The 14,418-nt window shown below is 36.6% G+C and overlaps 1 protein-coding gene across 4 annotated transcripts in view; it reads right to left on the bottom strand.

The window, feature by feature from the left end:
• Positions 1-215: 215 nt before the first annotated feature.
• Positions 216-14,418, bottom strand: part of GABRB2 (gamma-aminobutyric acid type A receptor subunit beta2) — a 103,849-nt gene continuing 89,646 nt past the window's right edge. Inside the window, exons 10-12 of one of the 4 annotated variants that reach the window (XM_083597197.1) lie at positions 13,003-13,113; positions 7,460-7,510; positions 216-3,354 (exon numbers count right to left, since the gene is read on the bottom strand). In XM_083597197.1, coding sequence (XP_083453323.1) covers positions 3,007-3,354; positions 7,460-7,510; positions 13,003-13,113 — 510 coding nt within the window. In that variant the 3' untranslated portion in view covers positions 216-3,006. The remainder of the gene's footprint in view (positions 3,355-7,459; positions 7,511-13,002; positions 13,114-14,418) is intronic. The other 3 variants (XM_083597198.1, XM_083597199.1, XM_083597200.1) reach the window with 3 other exon arrangements.

Genomic DNA, 14,418 nt, shown 5'->3' with positions numbered 1-14,418 from the left:
GGCAGAAACCCATTTCCATGTGGGTCGCTCTCACTGGATTAGGATGTCTGTGTGCATATAGCACGTATATTACACGCACACACACAGAGGAATATATATACACATATTGGCATACATGTCTATATATTCGTTGTTTGCTTGGATAATGTTTAGTGTTTTTTTCCGTTTGCTTACATTAACTTTGCTAACTATGAAATTTGGAACACAGTTTCAGGTTTGCTTTTTGTTTTTTTAAAAAAAACATTATTTCAGTTGCACTGTTAATGTACATATTACCTTAACTTAAATGGGATTTGTTCCCCAGATATATCTATACTGTATATCTATCTATATATGCACTTACTCTCATGTTCTCTATGCATTGTGCTTTTGTGTCTGGCAGATTCTAAGTCCCATCCCACCCCCATATTAGAATATAAAAATTCTCAGATGTTTCCTTCAGTGCTATTATTCAAGACTTTTGTTTCCCCCTGGGGATGATAACAGAAAATGTTCAGAATGACATTGCTTGGTTCTTTCTTCCCAGTCATTAAAACTGCAATAATATAGAAACATAACATTCCTTAGGCAAACACAAATATGCTGCATGATTCTTTTAGTTTGGAAAATGCATATTAGACTTACTAGCAGTCATATACAGAACATATTTACAGAGCATTGATTGCAAAGATATTGTTAAAACTGTGCCATATTATATAGTAATTTTGCCATAAATTTCACAAAGATGAAGAGAAAACACCTTAATTGCTGGCTAGTATGCATCCTGAAACCTGAAAAGATGGAGTGATTATTATGTGGAAATATAGACCAAACAAAACTGTGAGAGAATATATTTTAGCTCAATTCAAAGGTAACAATGTATTTAAGTTTGCTTTATGCAACGATATTATGGTCCCCCACTTTTTAAAAGCTCAATCTAGTCTGTACACCTGTACACAGTATTTAGAATTAATTAGCTCAGAAACAGGGTAGTCTGTCTAGTCCTGGAAGCATCTTTTCCTTAATAACAAAAAGGACCTCATGGAGGTGATTGTTTACTTGCTTTGTTATCCCTGTGGGTAGAATTTCATCCTCTCATTGGCAAGGTCAGATAATATTATGGCTTGTACTATAAACTTCCAGATATCTTAAAGTGCAGTACTAGGAGCTGATTTTGTAGTTTTTATTATAGCTGACCTGTTGAACCAATGTGAGAAAAAAATGTATTTTCTTTGAAGGCCTATAAATCCCGTGCATTAATTACAAGGCCAATATTTTTCACACTCCTTAAACTTCATTTCTTAAAATAATAATGGGTGTTTGTACAAAGAAAATGAAAATCAGAAGAAACCATGAATACAGCATAGCTCAGCTGTCACAAAAGATGTCCTAAGCAAGGGTTGTTTAAAACATTACTAGTCCAGTTGTGGATGACATCAAAAGGCAGATGATGCCCTGACTTGTGAAGTGTACTCAGCCCCAATGCAGATGGAAAAACATGAGTCACGTGATCAGTATTTTTTACAAATAAATCATGATGTTCGAAATTCTCAACAATCATGTATGAACACTGGGTGCTCAGTTACCCCAATTTTAAAATTCTTTACAGAGGAAATGCTCAAACACTCATAGTGCTACTAAAAAGTCAGGTGGAGAAGATACACCAATAAATAAATAAACTCTGCAGAACTGACTGGAAGATTCAACAATAGTGGATTTAACTTTTTGCCTTTATTTTGTCCCACTGTTTCAGGAACGGGGACCATATAATAGTATGAATTACTTGAAGAAAAATGGGGGCATTTCCATAGTTCATGATTTTGAGAAAAATATTTCAGCTTCTTCCACCAGAAGATGCTGGAGAATCCAGCTATTTAAAATAAACATTTCCCCCCCAGTACTCCCTTAAGTTAAGTATTGCATCTAAAAAGAAACACTTCTCAAACTGAATGCAATGGAACTGGGTGAGGAAAACAATCCAACTCTTATAAGTTTATAAGCTGTCTGTCTTTTAAAATATATACTGTCTAAACAGCAGACATGATTCTATTCCATCTATTTGATATGGAAATGAGATACAAATCAAAACAGCGACTGAGAATCCGTAAGAGAGGTTTATACTAACAAGCAAACTGACACCAATTATTTGTATAGTCTTTACCTGTCCCTTACATTTGAAAACATTTGCCACTGTTTTCTCTCTTCCACAGGGAAGGACTGAGCACCGAGAGAAAGCCACCTATGAAGTCACTTGCTGGCCCACTTACATTTGGCACTTTACACTTAGAATGCTTCTAGACATTATGCTTCATGGCACACTGTAGAACATAGTTGGGAATCTCTCAAACAACTCTAAGGGTCATTGTCACACAGCACGGTAACCACTGTGCTGCATTAACTCTTTCAAATGAAATGCTTTCAAGTTTCATGAAAACTCCTCACTCACCCAAAACTTCCCTTCTCTACATCAGTAACATCATCTATTTGGGAAACCTCTGATACTCATCCGCATGGTATGACGGTAGGCACTACTTAATTTCAAGTTAATGCATTTGACAGGTAACGCAGGAAGATGGTTTGGATTGCAACTATAACACTTCTCTCCATCCAGGTAATGTTGTGTATGCTCCAGATGTGAAGAGAGGCATGAGATACATTGCTCTTTGAACTCAAACCTATTTTCTTGCTTCCTCTTTCTGTGCTTAAACTTATGAGTGCTAAAAGGAGGGTGGAAACAACAGAATGAGGAAGTTTCAAATTCTGCCTCCAAATATCAAATGCTATTATATATTTAAAGGTCATGTTGTATACATTTGTACTGTAACTTAAATATTTCACAATTTTGCAAAGAAAACCCAAACATTACAAAACAGATTATAGAGTGGGCCAGCAACTAAGGTGTTTTAAAATAACTTTTTGTCCTGAATAGGTTTTTTTTGTTTTGTTTTCCCTAAGTCCCACATTTGGCTGTACAACTGATTTTGAAGAGAAATCCAGTTCTTGATAGCTGTGTGGCTTTATTTTGTTTTAGTTCACATAGTAAAGCCAATAGACAATATTGAAGAAGGAGAAAACAACAGGGAAGAATATGCGTGACCATCGATCTATGGCATTTACATCAGTCAAGTCAGGGATGGTAATTTTCAACTGAGAAGCACGTCTCCTTAGCCGGCTTTTCTTTTGTGCCACGTGCCGTTCCAGCGCATTGCGGCCAAAGCTGTGTCTTGGTAAGCCAGCCTTCCGGTACTGAATACTTGAGGTATCATAGGCCAGCATAGTGCTTCTGGGGTCCCCAAGGCCTATAACAGCTTCAGAGGCAGCCATCTCATTTTTTATTTCAAGCGTGCTCAACAAAATGTTTTCATGTGGATCCATCTGGAAAACACAAGAGGTTGTCTTAGAGTGTGTAACGAAACGTCAGACTCAGCCAATCATCAAGCAGGCAAGACCCAAGAAGTCCAACTCAATGTTGGCCTACGGAATTATGCAACTTAACGTGGCATACATACATTTACTTGTGGGTCCTGTATTTTGAAAGCACAGGCAAATACATTGTATGGCACAGTTAGTAGCCACATGTTTGTCTGGCAGATATCTCGGAAACTTGCGGCACTGCCACTATGCGTTTGCATGAAGTGCTGCACTTTGCTGGCCCAAAAGTTCTGTTCTGACAAGACTTCTCAGCATTTACAATTAGAATGAGCTCAAAAGAATGACGCAGCGATGAGATACATCAGGTATAACTTCTGCACTTCATCACAGGCCTTCTGTTTGGATGCAGTGTGAAATCCATTGGAACAATTTTGGAACTCTCATATCACTAGAGTTCAAAATGCATATTTTGATATAAAGATTAGATTCTGTGATCAGAGAGAAAGCTGATGAGCTGTTTTACACCTGCGCTAGGACCTCTTTCAAGTTGCAATGCCCAGGGTAACAGTGTTCAATTCATCTTGGAACATCTCATCAGAACAGAAGGCTGGCCATGGCATTAGGCTGTACTTCAGAGGCAAGTCTAACCAGGCATTCATTTCAGAGTATAATCACATTAAATCTCAACACTGGTTTTGGAGTATTATTAGTAACTTTTTAAAATGTGAGATCATATAGTATACTGTAATAAAAAATAATAATGCCATGTTGTTTCTGGCATTAACTATACAAAAGGAAAGTGGCAGAGCTCTCTGTTACTCTGAGGTAAATCTTTCACTATCTGCAATTTTTTCCTCAAAAAGGTTGCCATTTTGCTTGACAGGCTATAAGTACCAATCCTTAATTTTAATAGCTGTTATAAACCAGTTTTCTTATCAGACAATTAAATTTAAATTGATGCTGAATATTATGTTAACACATTTTATAGCAATTCAGTAAATTCTTTACATTTTCATTTGAAAGTATTTTGAACCTGCAGGTATAGGGCAGAACATAAATCTTTTATATATATATTTTTCTTGAGATCTGAATAGATAAAGTGATGTGTTTTATTGGGCTGACAGATTCCATTTTCATTACATGAACATATGTATAAATAGTTCAGAATAAACTACATTTTTCTACTCTTTCACTTTAACAATTCCTTACATGATTGTGAACTCAAATGTGTCTACAGGATTCTCGCCCCATTTCCCAGGTCCTCACTCACTTGCATTTTGGCAATAGTTCCACTTTAAATGTGCAGGCCCTCTGTTAATTTCTACTGCTAGAGGGCCTGGAGAATTTTAATTCTCGTTTGACAGTATGTATGAAAATTTTATATGGAGAATATTTATGGCAAGGGTTTCACAAACTTTGTTTCTTATCAAATCTTCCCTTTATTTTTTATTCTTCCAAGCATAAACTAAAGGAAAATGAAGACAGCTAGATAAGTTTAGGTGGGATATAATACACACAATGATATTCTGAAACCTCTAAAGAGAGCCACACATTTAAAGTAGTCTTCCATGACTGCCATTTGCTAGATTAGGAGCTGTGGGTGGGCATAAATCAAATGCGCATCTGAGTTTGGATGCTGTATGTCAACACTGCTTTACTTTCAAGGTCCATTTATTGATAAGAAATAAATAAATAACATTGCCAGCATGTAAATTTGATTCACGTGCATTTAGGGAGGAGGCCATACTTTCAACCCCATCCCCACTGTTGCCCGTTCTTCCTGCAATAATTGTCTGTGCTGCATGCTGTTTTCTGCAGAAAAATTCAAATGTGCACACAGCTACTTGAGTATACAGGTTATGTGTGATAGGCACACTACAGGTGAGTTTGTGCTCACACATTTGCATTTGTCTGCTAAGAACTACAGACAACAGGGACAATATGGATGTACACATGAGTAATGAGTGGTTTGAACACTGCAGCCAAAGTTTTTCATCTTTATAGAAGGTTTATAGATTATCAGTGAGGATTTTTATTATTATTATTATTATTATTATTATTATTATTATTATTATTATTAACTGATTTAACTCATTAAATGTTTATCATGATATATTGAAAAGTTGTTTTAATTCAAGGATTCTGAAGTAAGCTGAGTACGTTAAATTTGAAGTTGTGATGCTAAACCCATGTGGGACTTTGCTCCTTAATTTATGAACATTTAGGTTTCAATAGATCAAGGTGTAATTTAGTCCAAGTGATCCAATTTTGCTTTCCTATCAAAATCATGTGGAGTTGGGTATTGTTTGAAACCCCATATAATTTCTTTTTGAATATTGTAATTGAAAATCTGTTCCATGGTCACAAAATATGCCTGTTGCATAGGATACGTCTGAGCTGGAAGACATTTACGGTCTAGCCTGTAACAAAAGTAACTTAATTCTGATCAGAATGCCTGGAGTAGGTTCTCTACCACTTCCCATCGAAACAAACAGCACATTATTTCTGCAGTCCCATAACAAACATTTAGGTATGTATAAGCATAGCCATTTCATTTTACAAGACATTATTACTACCCTGTCAATGAATTTTGAAGTCAGCCAGCCAATCCCAAACAGGAATAAACAGGCAGGGGTGAATATTCTGGGCCCCCCACAGTGGACAATTGCATATTTCAACATGTATTTCGTGGCATCAAGCTTTATTAAAGAATTCACCATTTCACAAACAGTAAATTCTTTATAAAGTTTTTTTTTAAAAAAATCATTTTAAAGCGAAAGAAGTTAGTCTTGTGACACAAAAACTGCGAAACAAATACGGCATTTTCAATTACATCCAAGGTTAAAGAACAGGAGCACTGGTTAATCTGAACAGCTATACTGGGGGTGGTGGATAGGTTGGATGAGGTGAGTCACACAAGCAGGGTAGCAAAGCTATTTTAAAGTTTCATTTTCCATTTCCAGTCAGAGTCCAGACCTCAGAAGTTAAGCCAGTCTTCAGCCTTCTACACACTTCAGGTAAAATGGAACTGTGCACTTGGCCAGAGATAAATTTGCTTGAATGTAAAATAGGGGTTGGTGTATTCTGACAAGGTCACTTTACAGAATATTGAGGGTATGAAACACTGAGAAAAAAGTGCCTGGTAATAAATATAAATCAAATTCTCAAATGGCCAGCTTTGGAGTCTTCTATGGCTGCTGCGGAGATGCCATTAACAGTTGCTGCAATGTGAATAACTTGTCACACACCCAAAGAATTTAGGAGAAAAAACAGCATATAAGCAATTTTGTATTACTCTTTTTTTCTTGTCAGGTGTTTTTCTGCTGTTATCAGACACTTGTCTGATAACACCACAGTTTGAGAAGGCTGGAGGTGTCTACACCTTTTCCAAAGAGACATTGGAAATTACTACATAGCCGTAAATTAGTAATGGATGAACCTCCCAACTGATTTACTGTATAGCAGTTAGAAAGTGATTGCACATGTCTTCAAGCTTTTCCTCGTTGGAAATTGGTTTACCTTTCATTTCCAAAACAGGAAATGCACAAGGTTATGATAAAGGATAAAAGGATGAAAAGCAAATTGATCTGATTTTTGGATCTGAAGTGAAGTTTTAGGGAGGCAACTGAGAGCACCATTGCAATACAGCAGGTTCACCCATCCCTAATGAAAATGTATGCTTATAACTATATAGAAGCTTACAATACAACAGTGAAACACATTAATTCTGCAGGGCGCCCTTTATCCAGACGGATCCCAAAGCGCTTTACAGATTTTTAGAAAGCGACATCACTTCACCAACAAGTGCAATCACCTCTCAGGCGAAATGGGGTGGCTATCTAACATCACCAAACAACGCATTGTATTTTAGTACAGGAAATGAAGAATGCTGTAGCCAATTAAAACTATGCAGTGGGTGGGTAAGTGGTGGGAATGGTTCAGAAGGTAAAAAACAACTTAGAATACAACTAAAACTTGGACAGGATCCTGGCATTAAGATGCCAGTTCTTGCAAAAAGTGCCGTGGGATCTTTAATTGATCACTAATGGTCCAAGATCTCACTACTAAGTCTCTAAGGATAGAATCATTAGAAAACAATAAAATATACCTTTGTTGAATACATTTCTGGACAATGATATGTGCCAATTATTCTTCTGTCCTGTAAGTTAATAAAATCAAGACCGGTTTCCATAGAGAAAAGGCAGCTGTTAGCTTTCATTAAAAATTAATGTACTATAGGCTATTATCATAAACGATGCACTTTAATTAAAAGCACAGGGCAATCTGAGCCAACAATCAGCAGAAGTATATCCTTGGTTTAGAGGTGCTGTTGTTGTCTTGGCCCTGACATTGTAGACAACACAAATTTGTAATGGAAATGTACAGTCCCCGCACACACAAAAACCTGGTCATTTTTGACCAAGAAAGGAACGATGACATGTAAACATTAGTTAGGAGAGAGGGGAACAACATGTGGATTTAAAAGGTGGTAGGGGGAAGGAAGTCTGGATGCTGATGTGGTTCTTCAGCCACATAACGGGATTCTTGATAGGGCAAGACAGACTTTATGTATAAAAAAAATCCACAGGGCAGGGAAAATAGGTAAACATGTGAAAGGGGGACAAGTAACAAAAATAGAAGATGAATGGTGCAAAATATTTATTTGAACATAATAATCATGGAGGTATCAAACAATCACTTTAAATGATAACATGATTAAGTGATAAAGATAGAATTCACTGTTGGGCCTAAAATCAGCTTGCAAAATGTAGACCACAGAGCATGGGACATTGCTGACCCTCCCAGCTCAAATAGCAGATAGACCTACATGGCAGGTGATTCCCAATATCTAGAAACTCCAAAATGATGGCTCTCTATAGGTGTTGACTCTTTAATATCAGCAGCACACAAATCTAACAAATTATTCAGGTATAAAATAATTATACCTATATAATAAAGTGACAGTTTTTATTTAGTGGTTACATTAGTAGCTTTCTTGCTTTAAAAAAACAGCTTTGTTCTTGTACTTCTGTAGTGCACATTTATTATTTACTATCAAACATGCATCAAACTGACACAGTAAAGCATTTCAGCCGTTCAATTCCATTGCCTGCAAGCAACTCACTTTTAAAACATGGACGAACAAAGCTGTCAATACAGTCATACTTTTTTATTATTATCTCTGATTCTGAAATCAAATGGAATGAAGAAAACAATGTGTGAGAGCACTAATGCAACATTGTCAAAATTGGCCCAATTATTGGATGGATTGTCTTATCCATTCAGCATTTCACCCCTAACAAAGCCCTTCAGTAAAAGATCTGACTGATCATTTCAAATCAGTATGTCTTCCTTACTGTCCTCTGTTCTACTCTTCTTTTCGATGTCCACCCTTCCCTTTTCTCCTTCTGTCAAAACTTTCTGCTTTCCTTTCCCTGCTACCTTCTCAATTTCTTTTCTTTACCTGTGCTATATAGTCTTATTCTAAACCTACTGCACTAGGCCATTTAGCCTGTGCTGGACATGGATTGCTCAGTCAATGGCAGTCAGAGAACCTTAGGATCAAAGCAGTTCAGTCAAGGGCAGCAAATGACTCTTTAGTTTGCTTGCCTTGTTGTTCTACAACAGTCCTTCCAGCTACTCTACAGCTATCAAAACAATATACCGTAGATTATCGGGCCTCTAATCTTGTGCACTTGACCCATTTTAAGATTAATAAATTTTCTGAGAAATTGTTTCATCGATGTACAATTTACCATATAAGTTTAACAACATCTGGAATAAAACTGACTGAAATTAGATCTGCGTTTACAAATGTGCACCAATAGGTGTGTGTAATTGCAACCCACTATTTGCCCAAATGATACCACTGCTTCTGTCAAAGCATTATGCAGCTGTACTTTTCTATACTGTCTGAACTGCTACATTTAAACATTCTATTTGTGATAGCTGTATCAAAATGTATTCTCTATAAAAAGATCTTGAACAACAACAACAAAAAAGTACTTTCTGAGAATTTTTCTGTCATGGCGAAAGCTAATTATTTAGCTCTCTGAAAGAATTGGAAGGCAGGTTTTCAGATTATGTAAGATAACTGATGTATCTTAAACAAGCAGAAGCTGGATACACACTGTCCTTGTGCAAATTAAAGATGGCATTCTGAGATTGTTGCTATGGACAGAGAGCTTTACACAGCTGACTTGACCTTTTTTCTGATGTCACCAGGAATAGCACTACAGACTGTATGGAGAAACTACCTTGTGACCTTTTCTGTAAGAGGCCACAGGCAAAGTCTGCTGCCACCACTGCCTCACATTACCTTCAAAGCAAATTCTTACATAATGCTAATGGAGAGATGGAAAACAATGGCGTGTACACTGCTGGTTTATAGAAAATTCTTACACAACAGCAATGCATAGTTATAAATAGTTGCTTTTAGGCACTTTCTTTTAAAAAAATACAAATTCAATGTGGAAAATATGGATCAAAGTAGTCATTTATTGCAGACTGCTTTAATTTTGTCAACTCTCTAAACCTGCAAAGTATGCAGTATAGATTTTGACCACATTCTAAACCAGAGCTGGCTAACCTATAGCCCTGCAGATATTGTTGGACAACAATGCCCATTATCCCTGACTGTTTGCCATGCTTGTTGAAGCTGATAGGAGTTGGAGTCTAACAGCATCTGGAGGGTTACAGGTTTTTCATCACTGTTTCGAACTGTAGCTTAACCATAAATATTTACATGGTGGAAAGTCACGTATACTTAAGCATATCAAAGCCTCATGATATCCTAAACAGTAGGAATAACTCAAGATAAAGGCAAACACTTAGCAGGATTCAACTAACGAGTGTTATCAGCAGGAACTCTGTGCAAGGACTTTCTCTAGCACAATGGGGTCCCCCTCCCTCCAAATGGATGTCCCTGGGAATTGGCTCGGGGGTGTGTGTTACTTTCCCAATACTCAATTTTTAAAGGCACTGGAATGTCAGAGGAAATGGAATTTCCTTTATGAATTCCCCATCCCTGTCATTCACAGTTTGCCACCTGACCCTGATATAGCATCATCATACAAATACCATCTGCACTTGTTGCAGTTTTTCATTGGCATATTTATGGAAACTGTAATGGGTGGACCAGCTCTATGCTACATTTATTTCATTTGAATTTTTGGTTGTCATCGTAGGAGTGCAAAAGGGATGCAAACTTGATAGATAGCTGGAGATTTAGTACTGAGCAGAACTGGTTCTGTCTCCTTTGTGGCCAGGAAATAGGTAGCCTTTATACTGCAATTCTCTTTCCACTTTTTCGTGGACCTATGAAACTACTGAATGACACTGACAGCTGAAATGGGAGCCAAGAGCAACACAAAAAAGGGTCTCTCACCATGTTCTTCAATCCTACCTTCACTAGTAAACTAAAACACAATGCTGGCTAAAGTCCCTCAGGCTTGCTCTTTCTTAATTATGCCCCTCTCCCACCTCTTATTCTGGCTAGGGAAATTTAACAAAATGACCCAGAACTGGTTGCCTAAGATGGAGACACTTTTCAAACAACATAGAAATACAAAAGGAGAACACATAATACTAAATAAAAACACAAACTGATAACCCCACCTCCAAAAAACAAAAAACAAAAAAACAACATTTAAAAGGACATATACAGTGGTACCTTGGTTTACGAACTTAATCCATTCAGGAAGTCCGTTCTTAAACCAAAACTGTTCTTAAACCGAGGCGTGCTTTCCCTAATGAAGCCTCCCTCTGCGGGTGCCCTTCCACCGTTCGGATTCCATTCTTAGACCAAGGTAAATTTCACAAACCGGGACACTACTTCCGGTTTTGCGGAGTTAGTAAACAGAATTATTCGTAAACAGGACTGTTCTTAAACTGAGGTACCACTGTAATGTTAATGAGCCGAAGGCCTGGTTAAAGTGAAACTGGCGCCTAGCGCCTAAAGATATGTAATGAAGGTACCAGGTCAGCCTTAGGTGGTTGTTTCTTGGTCTTGGACAATGAACAGGCCTCCAAGTTTTCAAGCATGCTGTTCGTAGATATGTGACATAATACAGAGAATACTGAGCCAAAGTTTATCATTATATGCAGAGTACTCTTAAATCACAGCCAACATGTCCACATAATATACCTTATCTAAAAGTGCAGATGCTGGCCACATCAGTTCAGACTATATTTTGAATTGAGGTTTGCTTCATAGAATCAATAATGGAAGTTTTATTAACATATATTAAAATGATTTAATTGTCAAAGGAAGTGATTTCTATATGAACGCTTCTACAAAATAGCAGATCCTATTTGTGTATTGTTGGACAATGATATTGTGGGATAAAAGCTTAGACAAAAATAAATGAGTTTATAAGTGAATAGTCTTGAAAAACAAATAAATCTCAGGCAGTAAACTAAAAAGAAGTTTGCTAGTAGCAAAGGCAGTTGAACTTTTTCAACTTTTGCAACCAGAAAGAACATGTGCAAATCTGTACAATTATGTAAAAGAACTGAATCTTGGCACAGAATTCTAGGCTCCCTTCTTTTACTAAACGCTGCTTAGTAAAACTCCTTCATTCTCACGTAAATACTGTTGCTTACTAGCTTGTTATAAATCACTACTGCAGTTATTACTGTTGCATCTTCATGTAAGATAATAAGAGCATGCAAGGTGCATCAAACAGGTTAGAGCAGTAGCAAGAGAGAAGAGATCCCAAAAGAGGAAACAAGGGAAGCTCAGAACGTTAAGTCTCAGATAGGCATAAGCCCCAAAGAAGCTATCCAGAAAAAATTGCAGTGCTAAGAAGTTATTGATAAATGATTTACATATTCTGCATGGAAAATGAAGAGAAAAAATATTGCTCACTGAAGGAAACAGAGTTGCACAATACCTGGAACAAAGCAAATCCAAGATGGTATGATATCCAAGCAGTGTGAAAAGTTTTATGGATTAAGATTTCAAGTTGGCTTTAAGTATGAATGTGTGTATATATATATATATATATATATATATATATATATATATATATATATAATATAAAATAGCTAGTAAGCCACAAATGGAAGAACAAAGCTCATTGGGAAATAGATTACACAAAACAAGTAACTGCTTACACACACATATACACACATACACAGAGAGTCTCATACAAATAAAAGACAAACTGAAATGCATCCAAAAAGAAACTTTTCAACTTTCAGGCACTCCTCAATGAATCTGTGAAAAACTAATGAAGACTAAAATAATCTAGAAGGAGCCATAGTTCCCACTAAAATTAGGAATAAGTTAAAATCGTGACTCCATACTAGAACCTTAGCAGTCAACTCCATAATAATAAAACAAATGGAGTATGTGCTATATTCACAAAGGGCTAGATCAACATGGTTTAAAGCTAAACCTACTGAATTAATTCATAAATTGTCATTGCAACATAGATAATTTATATAAAAATTCTTTTGTTGCTTTTCTACTAAAAGAATTCAAAGTGACTTACAATGTAATGGATGATGAGAAAACAGTGGATATTTTATCTGGGTTTTAGTAAAGCATTTCATACAGCACTATACAATATCTTATGGTTAGAAAGCCAACATAAGATGTCTTGGACAATTAGTACAATCAAATGGATCAAAAACTGGCTATCTAACCGTATTAAGAGAGTAATCGTAACTGGCAGTCCATCTAGATGGGGAGAGATTTCCAGTGGGATCCAGGGATCGCAATTCGGTCCCATTTTGTTTTATATCTTTATAAAAGATCTGGAAGACAAAGTAGAGAATATGCTAAATAAGTCTTTTGGCTTCTACTAATTAGGGAATGGTGAGCAGAGCTAGAACTAACATAGTAGTTGTAAAATAACTCTAAATACTTCTTTGAAATTGGATGATAGATTTACAGACCATATTCTAAATTAAATGTGAGACAGAAGATAACAGAACACACGGGAGCTTCACAGAAGAAAACAATAGTAGGCTTTGCTAGTCATGCCTGTGTCAAATAGCCAAAATGATTTGAGCCTTTTGGACTCAAATACATCATATATCTCTTAAAAAGCCAAAGACATTGTCACATGGAATGGCAGAAGAGGAAACGATCCCACATGGAGGTAAATTATAAGAGCTAAGTGGATAGAGAGCTTGATGAAAGTAACGAGAATAAGGAATAACATGACAGTCAACTGCAGGAGATTCAGTCAGAAGTAGAGGTGTAAGTGCAATTAAAGTCATTAAAACCAATTGATCTGACAAAACAAGCATTATGGTAGTCTTGACACTATCTTCCCAGGCTGAATGTGCGGTGTCAGCACTGAACAAATTACACATTTAGAACATAACAGAAAGGGAATTAATGAAAAATCAATGGAAGAGGGGCTTCAATGGAGCTGAAGCAGCTTTGGATCAAGATTTAATGCGTAAAATATAATATAATTGATCTATGAATGCATGTTTTCTTGGTAAATGGCTGTGAAATCACCATATGGGCAAACCCTTATGTTTCTTTTGCTAGCAAAACTGAATTAAAGGAAGAATTGAGATGCAGAGTCAAATATATAAAACACAAAGTTCACATACTTATAGCATGGATACCCAAAAAAGAAAAAAAGGAGATACTTGGTAAGAATAGAATGTGAATGTGAAACAGAACAAACAGATTTCACAGTATATTTGATTCATGGGCAAACCTTTGAGCCCTAAACTCCACCCTGGAATGCTAAAATCCTGACAATGGCACTTGGGTAAACATCAAGCAGCTGCATTCAGGACAATAGACAAGAAGTAGAAAGGTGTTACCACTAAGCATGTCTGAGGGTTGCCAATTACTAGGACAGGAGCAACAGGACACATTCTATTAGATTTTACTTCTGTGCTGGCAATCATTATGTTGAGTAGATTGCTTTTTGTTTTTTGTCTGGAGCTAGAACTTTAGGGACTGACTGTGGTTATAAAAATTAAATAACAAAAATATTTTGGGAGACACTGTTGAGAGGATCCACAGCATCAATTCAGATAGGCTTGTCTGGAATGGTATTAGGCCAAAACTTGACTGTTTTTGCAATTTATTCT

Source organism: Podarcis filfolensis, assembly GCF_964270895.1.
Source record: "Podarcis filfolensis genome assembly, chromosome: 2".
NCBI classification, from domain to species: domain Eukaryota; kingdom Metazoa; phylum Chordata; class Lepidosauria; order Squamata; family Lacertidae; genus Podarcis; species Podarcis filfolensis.
This window is presented reverse-complemented; position numbering and strand designations above follow the sequence as displayed.